We start from the raw sequence: 18,532 nt of genomic DNA on the forward strand, positions 1-18,532 counted from the left end.
TGATTCTTCTCTGTTCTAGTTCATATTTTATTTTTATTGTGATTCTGATTTCTTCCGTGGCTTCTGAGTTTCAAGATTTTCCCTTATTTTAATCTTTACTTTTTCTTGGGGGCGCGACACCTGCTCACATCTAAACATGACCTCTCTCCCCTATTTGCTTCAGGGATTGTTGTTTTTTTTGGAAGGTTTGTAGGGTATGGGAAGGGATTTGGGGAAGGGTAGGGGGGAGGGTACTTTTAGGTTTTAGTTCTCGGGGTCAATTATGGCTGAGGAAGATGCTTAAGATATTTTTCGATAAGGGGGGAAGGGCTTGGGAGTGGGTATGGATTGTACACCTGGGAATGTTGCAGTGTGACCTTTGTGTTAGGTTGCTAATGGAATGTCTAGGATCTCTGGGGCATTCTTTTCTGCTAGAAACATGTCTGCGGGCCTTGGCAGAGTAATATAGCATTCTTCCCAATTTATTTCTCTTTATACCTCCTTTACACTAATTGGCATGTCTGGTGACCTTACCCGGGTGATTTCTTAAAATGTCAACAGTCTGGGTTCCCCCATAAAAAGAAAAAAAAGTTCTGCTTCATTTATGGAGATGTAATGCCACCATTGCTTGTCTGCAAGAAACCCATCTCACAGCGACAAAGTAAAAAGCTGACATGGGGATGGGTAAGTGCCTGCTATGTTACTGCTGCCAAGGACAAAAAAGCAGGGGTTGTATACTCATTAACAAATCGGCTAACTTTCAGGTGCACAAAGGTTGTCATGATATGGATGGTAAAGTTTTGCAAGTTGCAGGATCTCTACATGGAAAAGAGGTCTCTAGATGTAGTTTATATGCTCCTAACAATTATTCTCATGATTTTTTTGTCTATGTTCTCACCCAACTAACATTGCATACTCAAGGTTTCCTGATGGTGGTAAGGAACTATAATTTTGTTCATGATTCACACTTGGATAAATATCCTTCAGGTCCTTCTAAATCTTGCAGGAGTGACAAGGGGGTGGCCTTTTTATGTGCTGAACTGGGTCTTTTAGATTCTAGGTGGGTTCTTCATCCTGAAGAGAAAGACTACACCCATGTTTCCAGAGCCCATGCCTCCCTCTCCTGGAGTAACTCAAGCAGTAATAGGCCCCCAAGGCATCTCTGATCATGCCGTGATCTGGATCGATCTATAGTTTTCTGTTGTAGAACCTGGGGAATGTTTTTGGAAATTCCCAAGTTTTTTACATAATGACCTGGAATTTCAGTCATTTCTCCAGAAACATTGGGAGGATTTTACCCTTCATAATCAAGAGCACTTGGGCAACCCCCTGGCTTTTCTGAGAAATGGGGAAAGCAGTAATTCGAGGGGGAAATCATAAGAACATAAGAAATTGCCATGCTGGGTCAGACCAAGGGTCCATCAAGCCCAGCATCCTGTTTCCAACAGAAGCCAAACCAGGTCACAAGAACCTGGCAAGTACCCAAAACCAAGAAGATCCCATGCTACTGATGCAATTAATAGCAGTGGCTATTCCCTAAGAAAACTTGATTAATAGCCGTTAATGGACGTCTCCTCCAAGAACTTATCCAAACTGTTGCGTCCGCTGATCGTAGATGACTGCGACCGCTCTGCCTCACCTCTTTTTTACCTTTCTCCTCCTCCATGGGTAAGATGGCTGCCTCCGGTGCCGAGTGCCAAAACCCTCGACATCTCCAACACAGCATGGGCAACCCCATCCGCCATGCTCATTCCTGTGGCCTCCTAGGGCACGTTGCCTATGCTTATCTACACGTCATGGTGGGAACCTCGGGGGCGTCCCCACCGCATGATGTCAATACCTCCGTGAATTTAAGCCTCCGCTATGCTCCTAACAAACGAGTAAGCAAGGACTTCGGTTTAGCTACTCTGACCGCTTCTAAGCTTCACGCTTGGATTCCTCGCTACCTTCCGGGGTATCTCGCTCCTGAAGAAGCTCTGGGCACCCGCTCCTCGGGGGCCTCTCGCTTCCAACTACCCTTCAGGGTTTCTATCTTCTATTTATTTATTTATTTATGTATGTATTTATTTATTTAATATCTCTTAATATACCGATACTCAAGATAAAAATCTTATCGTACCGGTTTACATCAAACATGGGAAAACCAACGATATAGGATCAGAAAGTTACATGAAATAGGGTAATGAGTTCAGGATAACTATGAGAGGAAGAAAATAGCTTAACATAGCGCAACTATAGAGTAGATAACAAGTAGAGTTAAATAGTAACTAGGTGAACGATTTCTTAGGTTAACAGTAAACAAACAACAATTTTTAAATCTCTTCATAGGTGATCATATAACCAATAGTTTTTAAGGTGGGTAGACCTGAATGTGTAGGGCGACGGATTGATGGAGAGAGGATGAGGCTAAGGGGAAGGGGGGGGGGGGGTCGGAGGTACCGGAAGGGGGAAAAGACCCAAAGGGTGGGAGGAAGGGAAAAATGGGATGAGAATCTAGCAGGGAGGCTAGCATTATTACTGGTTGGGAAGGCTTGTTTGAAAAGCCAGGTTTTCAGTTTCTTTCTGAAGGAGACAGGGCATTGTTCCTGGCGAAGCTCTGGAGGTAAAGAGTTCCATAGAGAGGGTCCGGCAGTAGACAAGGCACGTTTCCGAATGGAGGGGTGAAGTGAGGCTTTAGCAGGGGGTGCGTGAAGAGATCCTTTGTAGGCCGTTCTGATTGGTCTTGTAGATGTGTGAAGGTTGAGTGGAATTATGAGTTGTAGAGTGGGTTGAAGGAAGATGGTTTTGTGGATAATGGTCAGAGCCTTAAACAATATTCTAAAGTTGATGGGGAGCCAGTGTAAATTTTTGAGTATAGGTGTGATATGGTCTCTTCTCCTTGAAATGGTTAGGATCCTAGCTGCCGCATTTTGGAGCATCTGTAAAGGTTTTGTTGTGGAGGCCAGAAGGCCTAGGAGTAATGCATTGCAATAATCAATTTTTGAAAACAGAATGGCCTGAAGGACTGATCGGTAATCATGAAGGTATAGGAGGGGGGTCTGAGATGTTTTAAAACATGTAACTTGTGGAAGCCTTCTTTGGTGGTGTTGTTTATGAACTTTTTGAAGTTCATGCGGGTGTCTAGAGTTGCTTCAAGGTCTCTCACATGGTTTACTGATGGTATGACAGTATTGCTGACGAGTGGGTTGGAGTCATTTGGGGTGATGACGAGGATCTCTGTTTTTGAAGTGTTGAGGACAAGCTTGAGGCTGGAAAGGAGAAGATTAATGGATTGAAGGCAGCTATTCCAGAAATTTAAGGTTTTGGAGATCGGATCTGTGAAGGGGATCAAGATCTGTACGTCGTCGGCGTAAATGAAGTGTGTCAGGTTAAGACTTTGTAAGAGCTGGCATAGTGGTAGGAGATAAATATTAAACAGTGTAGGGGAGAGAGACGAACCCTGGGGTACTCCGTGAGTGGAAGATACGGGGTGGGATTCGTTATTATTTATTCTGACCTTGTAGATCCTATTATTGAGGAAGGATTTAAACCAGTTGAGGGCGGTCCAGCGATGCCGATGTTGGAAAGTTGGTTGATGAGGATTGAATGGTTCACTGTGTCGAATGCTGCTGAGATGTCAAGTAGAGCCAGTAGAAAGGATCTTCTAACTAATACAACTGCTCCTTGGGGGTCTCTTCTCTTTCAGGATCATCTGTGCTCCCAGGTACTCACTCCGAGGGCCTAACAGCTCAGCGTATCCTGCACCATGGACCTCTGGTCCCACCTTCAACACCTACTAGGAGGATTCCTGCACTACTCTTCAGTGAGTACCTCTATGCTCCAGTTCTCCATTTCCACCCTCCAGGTTCGGCTTATCCCACTCCGCGGAACACTACCAACCTAGTACATCCGGGTGAGACTTCACTTCTGAGACTGTCTGAGCTTATTGGCACCTTGCTGGACTTCTGTGCCATCCATTCCTGCGCAAGTACCATCTATCTACAGCAGTACAATAAAGCTTTTCCTCTCAAGTGTCTGCTCTCTGAGTCTAGCCTATCGCTGTGGTTCCTCACGGGGCCCCTCCCCATGGGAGGAGTCATCACCACTGCGACTAAGAATCCACTCTATGCCACAAACTAAACACAAACCTTTTTTGAACCCAACTACACTAACTGCACTAACCACATCCTCTGGCAACAAATTCCAGAGCTTTATTGTGCGCTGAGTGAAAAAGAATTTTCTCAGATTAGTCTTAAATGTGCTACCTGCTAACTTCATGGAATGCCCCAGGTCCTTCTATTATTCGAAAGTGTAAATAACTGATTCATATCTACTCGTTCAAGACCTCTCATGATCTTAAAGACCTCTATCATATCTCCCCTCAGCCGTCTCTTCTCCAAGCTGAACAGCCCTAACCTCTTCAGCCTTTCCTCATAGGGGAGCTGTTCCATCCCCTTTATCATTTTAGCTGCCCTTCTCTGTACCTTCTCCATCGCTACTATATCTTTTTTGAGATGCAGCGACCAGATTTGTACACAGTATTCAAGGTGCGGTCTCACCATGGAGCGATATAGAGGCATTATAACATTTTCCGTTTTATTAACCATTCCCTTCCTAATAATTTCTAACATTCTGTTTGCTTTTTTAACTGCTGCAGCACACTGAGCTGACGATTTTAAAGTATTATCCACTATGATGCTTAGATCTTTTTCCTGGGTGGTAGCTCCTAATATGGAACTTAACATCGTGTAATTACAGCAAGGGTTATTTTTCCCTATATGCAACACCTTGCACTTGTCCACATTACATTTCATCTGGCATTTGGATGCCCACTCTTCCAGTCTTGCAAGGTCCTCCTGTAATGCATCACAATCCGCTTGTGATTTAACTACTCTGAATAATTTTGTATCATCCACAAATTTGATAACCTCACTCGTCGTATTCCTTTCCAGATCATTTATATATATATTGAAAAGCACCGGTCCAAGTACAGATCCCTGAGGCACTCCACTGTTTACCCTTTTCCACTGAGAAAATTGACCATTTAATCCTACTCTCTGTTTCCTGTCTTTTAACCAGTTTGTAATCCACAAAAGGACTTTTTAGTTTTCTTAGGAACTTTGTCAAACGCCTTCTGAAAATCCAAATATACTACATATACTGATTCACCTTTATCCACATGTTTATTAACCCCTTCAATAAAATGAAGCAGATTTGTTAGGCAAGACTTCCCTTGGGTAAATCCATGTTGACTGTGTTCCATTAAACCATGTCTTTCTATATGCTCTACGATTTTGATCTTGAGAATATTTTTCCCGGCACTGAAGTCAGGCTCACTGGTCTATAGTTACCCAGATCCTTTGTGTCTTCTCGCAGATGTAGGATAAATAATACCATTCTATAGTTAAAAATTGCTAAACAAAAATTTATTACCCACCCATCTCCAGAACATTTCCTTAAAAAGCGTTTTCTTAATCTAATTCCTTCTACTCTCAATGGTCCTGAATTATTCTCCCTGTTCATTGTAACTTTCATTTTCATAATTTATGGTTTTTCCCCTGGTTGTGATGTAAACTGGTACGATAAGACGTGGTCTTGAGCATCGGTATATTAAAAAGAATTAAATAAATAACATAACCTCGCCTACCATTCCATTTTAAGAGATTTAAATTCACAACTACAGCAGAGAGCACAAAAGTCTTTGCAGGTCTCTGAGCATAATGTCCTCCGCTTCGGAAACAAGGCAGCAAGATATCTCGCTAATTTGGTCAAGTCTTATAAGGGGAGAATCTTCATTAATCGCATGAAATCCACTCAAGAATTGGTAATTTCCAAAAAGGCCAACATCTACAAAGTCTTCAGGGCTTTTTATGAAACTCTCTACACTGATGATACTCCAGGGGGCCCACAAGATGAAGAGGGGTTTTTCAAGAACCTTCCTTTGCCAAAATTATCAGAGACCCACTTAACCTTTCTTAATAGACCCATCCAACCCTTTGAAATACTGAATGTGATTAGCATGAGCAAAGTAGGGAAGGCTCCAGGCCCAGATGGCTTTTCCTATGACTTCTATAAATTACTTAACACACAAGTGATAGGCCCTCTAACATCCTTCTATGGGGATGCGTTACAATGGGGATCCTTCCCACATTATTTCAACAAGGCATATATTACAGTGTTGCCTAAACCGGGGAAGGACCCCTATCTCTTGTGTCCTATAGGCTCATCTCACTTCTTAACTGTGATCTGAAAATCTTGGCAAAGGTCCTAGCAGACAGGGTGGGAGTCATTCTCCCCCACCTTATTTCGGAACACTAAGTAGGTTTTGTAAAGGGGAGGTGGCTTGCTCACATATTATCAAACTACTGTTTGTTTCATATAAGGAGCTACCACCCAAAAAATAGATCTAGGCGTCATAGTGGATAACACATTGAAATAGTCTATTCAGTGTGCTATGGCAGTCAAAAAAGCAAACAGAATGTTGGGAATTATTAGAAAGGGAATGGTGAATAAAACAGAAAATGTCATAATGCCTCTGTATCGCTCCATGGAGAGACCGCACCTTGAATACTGTGTACAATTCTGGTAGCCACATCTCAAAAAAGATATAGTTGCGATGGAGAAGGTACAGAAAAGGGCAACCAAAATGATAAAGGGGATGGAACAGCTCTCCTATGAGGAAAGACTAAAGAGGTTAGGACTTTTCAGCTTGGAGAAGAGACAGCTGAGGGGGGATATGATAGAGGTGTTTAAAATCATGAGAGGTCTAGAATGGGTAAATGTGAATCAGTTATTTACTCTTTCGGATAATAGAAGGACTAGAGGGCACTCTATGAAGTTAGCATGTGGCATATTTAAAACTAATCGGAAAAAGTTCTTTTTCACGCAACACACAATTAAACTCTAGAATTTGTTGCCAGGGGATGTGGTTAGTGCAGTTAGTGTAGCTGGGTTTAAAAAAGGATTGGATAAGTTCTTGGAGGAGAAGTCCATTACCTGCTATTAATTAAGTTGACTTAGAAAATAGCCACTGCTATTACTAGCAACAGTAACATGGGATAGTCTTAGTTTTTGGGAACTTGCCAGTTTCTTATGGCCTGGATTGGCCACTGTTGGAGATAGGATGCTGGGCTTGATGGACCCTTGGTCTGACCCAGTATGGCATGTTCTTATGTTCTTACTCATGGCAATTTCTACATGCACCTATCATCATATCCCTGCTTTAGCCATTGGATTTGATTCAGAGAATGCGTTCGACTGGGTATCGTGGCCTTACCTATTCTCGGTTTTGAGATTTGGGTTTTAGGGGGTTATTATATCCTATATTTCTAGCCCACTATCTAATATTATCGCAAATAGGTATAAATCAACAGATATTCAGATTTAGTGGGGGGTTTGACAGGAATGCCCACTCTCAGCGTTGCTCTATATCCTAGCTATTGACCCTTTCCTAAGAAAAACTGAGTTAGCGCAGGACATTATGGGCTTTCAAAAGGGCCAACGTCTTTAAAGTAGCTGCATTTTTTGACAATGTCCTGATCTTTCTTACTAAGCCTGAGACCTCGCTGGGTCCTTTAATAAAGCTACAGGTGGCCTACGGTAAGTTTGCGGGCCTGCAGATCAATCAGGATAAATTGGAGGCTCTTGATGTGGGAGGTACAGTCCGACCTTTATGGGCAGATTGTTTTCCCCTATAATGGGCAGATAAAGAAATGAAATATCTTCGCATTAAGATCCCGAAGGATCCTCACGTTCTATATTCAGTTAATGTTCGCCCGCATTTTTGTGGTATGTTTCAATCTCTAAAAAAGAAAAAATGGCAGGGTTTACCACTATCCCTTTTAGGCAAAATCCATCTCTTTAAAATGATCTTGTCTAAATGGCTATATCTCCTTCAGATGTTACTGATCTGGCTTAATAAAACAGATTGCAAAGAAGTAGAAAAATTGCTCCACAAGTTCCTCTGGAATGGGAAAAAGGCTAGGATATCTTTGGAAGTTCTTATGAAACCTCTGACACGGGGAGTTGGGATGCCTCAATTTAAGATTATATAACTTAGCATGTATGTTACATTTCTTAGGGGACTGGATCCTGGGTACTTCATATTTTGTCCCCTAGCAGCAGTTAGTTAGCTGGTACAATCTACCCTCTCTAAATCACATCCTGCAAGTAGCAAGTTCCTTAATCTCACCTGAGCTTCACATTCATACATTGGGAGTCTCTGGCCGGAGGGCTTCGGCCTATCTTTGCAAGTATATTAATCTTCCATTTCGGTTAACCTCTGTATTAAGTATATGTGATAACTGATTATTCACCCTGGGAATGGGTCATTCTGCCTACCATCATTGGAGGGAGAGGAGTCTCATTTATATTTCAATTATTCTCCATGAGAACTGAATTACTGCTCAGTTTCCAGGAGCTGCAAATGCAATTTTCTCTACCACTCCAAGATTTTTATGCTCATTTACAGCTACGACATTTTGCTAAGGCATATGAAGGATTGTTTAGAGATGCCCTTCCTCCTAGACTCCTACATGATATTATCCTGGGCGACAAGAAACATAAACCTTCAATAGCTCGCTTTAACAAGTCATTGGTGAAGTGCCCTACCCAGTGGGTTTACAAACCTCATATGAAAGATGGTAGAAATGGCCAGAATTCAATCTCTCTTTTCAAGAATTATTCAATGTTTTAGTGACATTCCGACCTTAACAGAAAATGTCCTTTTCCGTGAGTTACAGTTTAAGTTTTTATGGCAATTTTATTGGTCCTCAGACCAGGCTTTTTTAGCTAAACAATCTACCTCTAACTTATGTCCTAAATGTGAAGTCGCCCCAGGTACTTACTGCCATAGTTTCTGGTCTTGCCCTGGCATTCAGGCTTTCTGGGCCAAGGTGAGATAAAATTGCAGCAATATTCTTAGATTGCATATCCCAGTCGACCTTAACCTCTGGCTGTTTGGGATTACCCCACACACTATCAGCGGGAGACCCACATTCCTTAATATTCCTACGGAAAGTTAGTCTAGTGGGAAAGAAAGTTATCCTTTCTTCTTGGGTGGGTTCGTCACTTCCCCAACAAGCACATTGGTTTCGCTTTTTAATGAAGCTATTTGCCTTTGAATTCCTCTCTGCTAAGATGTCCTCACCCAAACGATTTCATGATATGATATCTGTATGGAATAAATTCAATCAGTTTCTCTCCCCTAAGTTTTTCAATCCAATTATCTGCCCTGAATGTTTGTTCTATCTTATTGCTCTAAATCACTGGCATGTTTAATTGGGAGGTCGCCTTCCAAGAGATTGGCTTTTTTCAATATTGGAGTCCCTAGCAGATTTTTTTCTCCCTGCTTCTCTCTCATGTTTTTTTCTATTTTTATCTTGTTGTTGATCTCCAATTGTATTTTCTTCACTGAGCACCGCCCGAGGGTTGAGGATTTCTATATAACCTAATATGTCTACATGTACACTATGTATATTGTTCAGAAATTGTGATGTTCTTTCTATATCATGTATTGTTTTGGTTGAAAAACCCAATAAACATCATTGAAGACACCCATCCAGTGCTTCCAACCCTGGGAAGAAAGAGAGTAACTTTGTTTCTTTGCCAGTTGGAGGGGTGTTCTGTCTTTCTATATGTTCTCACATGACCTCTATCATGTGTTAGTTATCACATGGTTATTTCTACATCTGGATGTACAAGCCTGGGCATGCTCATGCAAACTAAGTTGCATACAGCCATCATATCAACCCAACCTTTTGTCCTAGCAGGTCTGTGTAAAGAATAAGTATCTTGATCTGTAAGCCATTCAGTTACTTGTTTTCTGGTCACTGTTTCATTACATGTTTTAGCAGCCTGAAAAAGAGGATTTATTCCATCAAGACTTCCTATAGCGCCTGGGTCATAATAAATTTTATTTAATAGCTGCTCATGCATGGCTGCAGTGGTCTGTATTTAAAACAAAAACTCAAGCCTTGTTTTATTCACTTTTACATGCCCACACCCTATTAATCATTCTTTTGTTGTGCTGGTAGTGGACCCTTGGCCCAAGGTGGGGTGGATGCTACCCGTAGGGCAAGCCCCATGGGTCCCCACCATTGGGAGGCGGAGCTGACTCGTTCCCCACAGGTTAAGCCCTTGGGTGCCGGGGCCGGCTGGCCTTAGGCGGGTCTCCATGTGATGACTCCCAGTAGATGAGAAGCAAGGGTTGCAGAGGACCAACAGAGGTATCAAGGGACCAGTGTAGGTCTAGAAGAGGCAGGGATCCAGAGACCCGGATGCCAAAAGGAACTGGGTGGAGAGAGGTGGTGCCCAGATAATAGAAGGCCGAAGCTTGAAAGGCCAAGTCCAGGGAGATACAGTAGGCGTAGTCAAAGGCAGGCTGGTGTGAGGGCAGGCAGCTGACCAAGACAAGGTACAGAGTCTAACGGAGCAAGGGTCAAAGCCAGAAGGTCAGTCCAGAGCATGGTCCAGTGTAGTAAGGGTCAAAGCCAAAGGTCAATCCTGAGCATGGTCCAACGTAGCAAGGGTCAAAGCCAGAGGGTCAATCCTGAGCGTGGTCCAACGTAGCAAGGGTCAAAGCCAGAGGGTCGATCCTGAGCGTGGTCCAATGTAGCAAGGTTCAAAACCAAAGGTCAGTCCGGCAAGAAAAGGAAGGGACCAAGTTACGGGTCAGGAACAGGAACCAGGAACCAGGAACAAAGTCAGGATCAGGAACCAGGAGTGATGGACAATGAGCACATGAACAAACGTGGAGACCTGTTGCCAAGGCAAGGAACTAGTGGCGGGCCCTGCAATATGTCATCATCCGGGGTCGCAGCCTAGTTTCCCGCCGAGGCCCCTTTAAAGGTGTGAGAGGCGCGCACACGAGCGCCTAAGCCAAGGTCCATAGGAGACTGGACGACGGCATCTCCCTGCGGCCCACGCGGGGAGACCTGTCGGGAGCTGGAGAGGTATGCGGAGGAGCCAGGAACAGCAGAGGAGGCAGCAGGTGCTCGGAGGCGTAGACGGCTGCCCACAGCCGCGAGGATGGTCTGGGAGCACAGCTGCAAGGGTGAGCAGGCCCGGTCGTGGACCTACCGCGGACGGGACACGAATACCATTTGTATACTACAAAAGGATCTGCTCACATTTCACTCTCCATGCCTGCATGGCAGGATCATGGGCATGCGTATTTACTTATGTTAGATTTTTTTATATTGTCCTTTTTAACACTTCAAAGTGGATTACATTCAGGTACTGTAGGTATTTCCCTATCCCCAGAGGGCTTACAATCTAATTTTGTACCTGAGGCAACGAAGGGTAAAGGATTGCCCAAGGTCACAAGAAGCAACAGTGGGATTTAAACCCAGGTTTCCCTGGTTTGTAGCCCGCTGTTCTAACCACTAGGCTACTCCTCCACTCCTGCACATCCCTAGTATGTGAATGGGTGTTTGTCACGTTTATGTATCTCTGTATGAATGTGTGTTTGTCACGTTTATGTATCTCTGTATGAATGTGTGTGTGAATGGGTGTTTGTCCCGTTTGAGTGTCTCTGGATGAATGATGTATATGATAGGTATGTGCATTCTCTGGTCGATTCATTTCGGTGCTACGCACATATCTCACAAATGGAGAGTACTTACACACATTGGATACTGTATGCATTTATAGGTCAGCAACAGATGTACGTGCATACTCTTTATTCATAAGATACACTTGTACCCCGGAAACAAATCAACCAATGAATGCACAACCCTATAATGTGAATGGGCATCGGTCCTGATTCTGTGTCTCTGGATGAATGGTGTATGTGTGTGTAAATGGGTGTCTGTATGTCTCTCTGAATGAATGATTGTGTGTGAATGGGTTTCTTGTTTTTGTGTCTCTGGATGAATAATGATTGTAAGTAAATTGGTGTCTGTCTTGTTTGTGTTGCTAACCAGGCAGTTTCTTTCAGGGAAAGTCATGTGACAGGCAGTTTTGTGTATATTGATTTTATTATATTGATAATGCTGAGTTACTGTACTGTTGCAAACATTAAATAAATGCTTAAAGAACAGATACAATGAGATTCTGTAAGGGGTTTATAGATGTTTATTTGGTGCTGATGGCTGAGAAAGTTAAACAGATGATGTTAGCAGGATAGGAACATTAAAATGTTTAAGTGCTGTAGGAAGATGTTTTGTCAAGGTATATTCTTGTTAATGCTAACTGATTTTTATGTTACAATTGTAATCCTCATGGTACAACGTTTGTTGAGAAAATGTGTAATATAATTTTTTAAATAAATAAATAAATACCGTATTTGCTGGAGTATAGGACGCAGTGCCTCTTGCCCCTAAGGCACCCCAAGGCAGCCAGCTGGACCCTTAATGAGTTGAAAGCCAAACCTTTTACCAACCCTTGCTGCAAAAAGGACAAAATGTAGGCCACTAATGCTCAAAATGGATTCACACAATGCTCCTTACACCAAACTTCAAACACCTTCCACACCCGCACGTATGCCAAGGAGGTGGACTTCTTCCTTGCTTGTAACAAAGTGGTAACAACATCCTCTGGATACCTCTTTTCTCTCAGGCGCTTCCTCTCAAAAGCCAAGCCATGAGAGAGAAGCGACCTGCCTGAACCAAAAATATAGGACCTTGGTGCAGCAGGTTGGGAAGATGAGTCAGACGTAGTGGGCCATCCACTGCGAGATTGACTAAATCCATGAATCACGGCCGATGAGGCCATTCCTATGCCATCAGAACTTCCTGCCCCGAATGAAGCTCTATCCTTCACAAGACTTTGCCCACCAGCAGCCACGACGGGAACACTTACAGCCATGGGAGGACTGAGACATCAACTCCTTCTGCCCCTTGCTCTCTTCTTCGACTGAAGAACCTCAGAGCCTTAGCATTCTTGCATGTTGCTATGAGATCCATGCATGATACTCCCCACCTGCGATGAATCAGGAGCATGGCTTCCTCTGACAACCCCCACTCCTCGGGATCCAACTGCTGGTGACTGAGGAAATCCATCTGGAGATTTCCAACCCCACTATGTGGGAAGCTGCCAGCATTAACAGGTGGTGCCTGCCCAGTGAACTAATTTTTGGGCCTTCTGCGCCACTGCCTGACTCTTAGTACCGTCCTGCCGGTTGATGTAAGCCACTGCCGTCACATTGCCCGACAAAACTCTCACTGGCCTACTCTGAACAAGTGGCAAGAAAGCCTGCAATGCTAGATGCATTGCTTTCATCTCTAGACGGTTGATGGACTACAAGTCTTCTCCAGAGACCAGTCTCCCTGCACCACTTGAGCCTGACATACAGCCCCCCCAACCGGATAGGCCGGGATTGGTTGTGACCACTATCCAATTTGGAACCTCAAGGCGCTTTCCTTAAGAGGCAGCAGTAGATGAAATTGTTCCGATACCAGGCTCCACCTGGAGAACAAGACCAACTGAAGAGGCCACATATGAGCGAATGCCCAAGGGACCAATTCCAAAGTGGAAGCCATAGACCCAAGAACCTGCAGATAATCCCAGACCCTGGAAATCGCACTGTTTAGCAATCTGCCAATCTGTCCCTGGATCTTGACAATCTGCTCCTCGGTAAGAAAAGCTCTCCTGAGTTGGGTGTCAAAGCGTACTCCCAGGAATTCCAGAACTTTCCCGGAGAACTAAGAGCAGGATGAGCTAATACTATATCAGTTTAGCCTTTGACCAGACCCACTTGTTGTCCATAAGTTCTTGAAGAGCTCATCATTGAATCTTAATCAACCCCGATTGTTTACTGTAACCTCCTCTAATCTTTATGTTATCTGTTAAAATGTTAAATGTATTTATAATGTTATTTAAAATGTCATATATAATGTTATTTAAAATGTTATTTGTTATAATGTAAGCTGCCCACGTGGCGACAGTTTTATTTCACTGTATACCGATGTGATATGTATTTTATACAGGAACGTCGGTTTATAAAAACTAAAACTAAAAATAAATAAATAAATAAACTTGAGATGGCACCATCTGGCTCCTGGGAAAATTCACAACTCAGCCTAGGGACTGTAAGTGCTGCAGCACTACTGTCATGAACCTGAGAAACCTTTGATGGTCTGGACAAATTGGAACGTGGAGATATGCCTCGGTCAAATCTAGAGAAGCCAAAAACTCCCCTTTGCGCATTGCAGCAATCACCGACCTCAATGTTTCCATCCGAAAATGAGGTACCTTGAGCGCCAGATTCACCTTCTTTAAATTCAGAATCGGATGAAAAGCAACATCTTTCTTCGGGGCCGGTACAGGTACGATGGCCCCCAACAGAAGTAGACAATTGACAGTTTCCCAAACTACCCTCCTTTTCTGCTTGTAAGTGTAGAGGGACCTTATGAACAAATCTTTTAACGGTCGAACAAATTGTAAAGCGTAACCGTGTTCTATCACACTTAGGACCCACTGATCCAACGTGATCTTGGCCCAGTCCTCGAGAAAGGATGTTAACCAATCTCCAATTCTTAGAACAGAGGAGTGGGCCGGCCTCGTTTAATTGGGAGGACTTGAAATTGGAGGCTCCCTGACTGGAACCATTTCTGACTGGTCTACAGCCTCGAAAGGACTGATTCTAAGACTGCTGCCTCCTGGCCCCTTGTCTCTGACCTCCACCTGAAGGACAAGACTGACGGGGTTGCTGGCTCGACCAGGAAAGAACCCATGTCAAAGAGAAGCCTCTGACAATCTTTGGCTTGTCCTCTGGCAGCTTGTGCTCTTTGGTCTCTCTGAGAAGCTTCACAAGCTGCTCCAAGTCCTCTCCAAAAAGCAGCTTCCCCTTAAACAGAAGCGATCTCAGCTGAGACTTAGACCAAACATCCGCAGACCAGTTCCTTAACCACAGAAGACTTCTAGCAGAAACCACAGACATCACTGAATGAGAGGAAGTACATATGAGATCTTAAAAGGCATCTGCCCCGAGGGCCACAATGGCCTCCCGCCTCTCAGCCTGCTGCACCTCCTCCGGAGATAATGACTTGTCGGACTGCAATTGCTGCACCCAGCGCAATCTGGCCCAGAGCATAAAACTGCTACACACTGCAGCACGAATGCCCAGCGCCAATACCTCAAAAATCTTCTTGAGATGCACCTCCAACTTCCTATCCTGTATAACCTTAAGTGTGGCTGAACCTGCTACTGGAATCGTTGTCTTCTTTGTCACGGCCGAAACTGAAGCATCCACCTTTGGAATCTGCAAAAGGCATCAGGCAACGGAAACTTCTCCATGGCTCTGCCAACCTTCAAGCCTGTATCTAGAGTCTCCCACTCCGGAAGCACTAACTCCTTCACTGACTTGTGGAAAGGAAATGTTTTGGACCCACTCCCTCATGGTCCGAATTTACTTGGGGCTCTTTAATAACTAGTTCATTAAGATCACATGGTATTAAGGGCCACAGTTCCTCCCAGTGAAAAATATGGACCACTTTCGGATCATCTCCCTCCACCGAGGGTGCTTAATCCCGTGCCTCATCAGAGTCCGTGCCGTCCAAATGAGGACGGATCTGCCACCAGGGAATCATCAGCCTCTGAGCTTTCCAAGCTATCAGCCTTCCCTGGGGCAACTGATGTGCCAGCACTCTCCGAATTCTGGTCGCCCCCACCAGATTGAGACAAATGCAGCCTCTTGGCCACAACTGGCTCCTGCAGGTCCAGTGGCTTGGGATGGCAATATCCAGCCACCCTTTCTGCCAAAAAAAGCTTTATGCATAAGCAAATCAAAATCTGGGGAAAAATCCCCAGATTCTTCTGGATCCTGCTCCAGGAGCTCTTCCTCCTCCTCCTCCTCCCCCAACAGAGGATCCCAGGATCCCCGGGGCTCTGAGAGCCTTCAATTAGTTGGTGACAGCAGTAGGGGCAGGGCAGCGTCCCTGTAGGCCCTGTCAGTCACGGTAGCAAAGGTAGACAAAATGGCTGTAGTTCCTGCCAAAATCGAATGATGTACAGTATTTTCAAAAGACACTGGATGATCCGGGTAGCAAGTTACAGATATTTATTAAAAGGTTTTTGGAATTGGCTTTATTAGAAAAATCTATTTCTGTAAAGGAATTTAGATATCTGGCTCCTTCTTGTCCATTAGTACCATATATATATATTTTGTGCCTAAAATCCATAAGTCTATGGAGAATCCTCCAGGAAGGCCGATTGTCTCTGGAATTGGGTCCATTTTTTAACCTTTAGCGAAATTGTAGTCACGGGACACTGTTGTGGAAAAGTTTGATGAGGGGATATTTTTGTAGTAGATTGAGGGATTTTAATTGGGGGAATATTTTATGATGTATATAAGCATTGGGTATGAGTGATGGATGTATGGTATTTTGTGTGATTAAATTAAGAGAAAGAGTTAGAACTGTGTACCTCAGGAATATATAGGTGTATAAGATTACTTTATAGAGATTGTAATTGAAGACATGCACATTATGTATATTCTGATTGGTTTAAGTTTTTTAAATTTGTACACAGCTAAAATAATCTTTTGTATAAAAACATTTTTGTGTAATAAAAATTATTTTTAATGATGCACCATGTAAGTTTATTTACCCCTGTTTTTGGTATATATGTTGACATTATATTCAGTGGGTTAGTTTTGCTTTCCTTGTCTACACAAGGTTAAGTGACAGTGTCAGTAAAACATTCTCTGTCTCCATCTGCTGGAAGGGAGACAAAACCCAGGAGTCTGGACTGATCTGGGTGTGTACAGGGAAAGAAGAGATATTACTCACATGAATGTCTGTCTGGAAGGAGGAGGGATATTATGGGATAAAGAAGAGATATTACTCACATGAATGTCGTCAGGGAGGAGAAGGAGTGATATTATGGTATTAAGGGTGGGAAAGCATTAACATGCATAGCTGTCATGGAGATGGAGGGATTTTATGGTTTGGGAACGGTTATTACTCACATGTATGGCTGTCAGGAATGAGGAGGGTATTATGGGCTAGGGAAGGATTATTATTCACATGCATAGCTGTCAAAGAGGTGTAGGGTTATTATGGGGTATGGAAAGGTAATTATTCACAAGAATGCTTGTCAAGGAGTTAGTGGAATATTGTGGATTGTAGAAGGATTATTACTCACATGTTTGACTGTAAAGGAAGGAGGAGGTGTATTATGGGATGAGGGGGGGGGGTATTACTCACGTGCATGGTTGTCAGGAAGGAAAGCTGAAGGAAGGCCCCAGAAAAGCCATGACGGAGTGCCATGACAAATGCCATCTGCTGTCCGAAGAGTTCCTCCATGGCATTCTTCAGGCGCAGATAAATATTCCGATAATGCTCCACAAAGTCCAAAGTATTCCAAGCTGATTCCAAGAATTTCTTCATCTAGGCCAAAGAATACAGGATGTGTCAAAAAGACGAGGCAGGAAAAGTGCTGTCTACTGTCACAAACACACACATGGTCATTTTGACCCTCCACAGACTGACAGGACTCCTTACAACCAACCAGGAAGAGCCTGAGTTACTGCTTTACCTTTATTTATTTTTATCTAACATAAAATGCCCGCTCCAGCCAAGGCCCCTTTAGGGTGTGAAGAGACTATGGCCTGCCCAGAATCTGCAGCAATTTAGACCCGGAACAGCAGGAGGTAAGAAGGAGAGATCCATCACACTCCCTAGGGCCCCTCCCCCTCCCATCGTGATCATCGAGGGGAACGCCTGATCCAGGCAGCTCCTCCTTGGGACCGCCTTCTACTTTTCTCCCGCTTGAGCCAAGCCTCTTAAGAGGCTGACTTAGGCAGACCCAATGTCAAAGGGCATACCCCTTTGTGCACCCAGAAAAGCTTTTTTTCATTGTTTTTATTTATCCACAAGGCCTTGGGGAGCCATCCAATAGTAAGTAACCATTTAAAACACCATCATTATCATTTCTGTCATATGCTATATTTTTTTCCATTCAATATATGTTAATATTTATTTATTTATTTAAATAATTTATATACCGGAGGTTCCTGTATAATATACATATCACCCCGGTTTACATAGAACAGTAACAATCGCTACATTTTGCGGTTTACATAGAACAGGATTAAACAACGAAGTTTTACATTGAGCAAAAAGAAGTAAACAAGTTTTAACATTGAAACAAACGAAGTAAACAAGTTTTTACTTTGAAACAAATTAATAGAAGTAGGCAAATAGTAAGTACTATTAAACCATTAATAGACATGCGGTTAATAAATCAAAAAATAACATGGAGATATGTAAGTCCACATGAATATATGTATGTAGACTGTATGTAGACAGCATGAATATGTGAATCTCTAATTGAATAATGAAGATTAAAAAAGATCTGAAAAATATCATTGTGGGAGTGAAAAGACTTTTTTCTTGTTCTTGGTTCTAGGGGAAGGCTAGTTTGAATAACCAAGTCTTAAGTTTCTTTTTAAATGTAGTGTGGCATGGTTCCAGACGCAGGTCTGGAGGGAGCGAGTTCCAAAGTGAAGGGCCCGCTGTCGACAGTGCACGTTTCCTTAGAGCGGATTTCGCCGGTTGTGTGATTAGTCTGTTCTGATAAGCGCTTCTGGTAGGTTTTACGGATGTGTGTAGTTGAATTTGAAATGTTAAGT

General features: G+C 43.3%; 1 protein-coding gene across 1 annotated transcript in view; it reads right to left on the reverse strand.

Annotated features, from left to right (window-relative positions):
* The window catches only part of LOC115088463 (cullin-9-like), a 197,082-nt gene that overhangs the window by 65,930 nt on the left and 112,620 nt on the right, over positions 1-18,532 (reverse strand). The window contains exon 8 of the mRNA XM_029596737.1: positions 17,106-17,288. Within this exon, the coding sequence (XP_029452597.1) occupies positions 17,106-17,288 (183 nt within the window). The remainder of the gene's footprint in view (positions 1-17,105; positions 17,289-18,532) is intronic.

The sequence above is a fragment of the Rhinatrema bivittatum genome, chromosome 3, assembly GCF_901001135.1.
Source record: "Rhinatrema bivittatum chromosome 3, aRhiBiv1.1, whole genome shotgun sequence".
NCBI lineage: Eukaryota > Metazoa > Chordata > Amphibia > Gymnophiona > Rhinatrematidae > Rhinatrema > Rhinatrema bivittatum.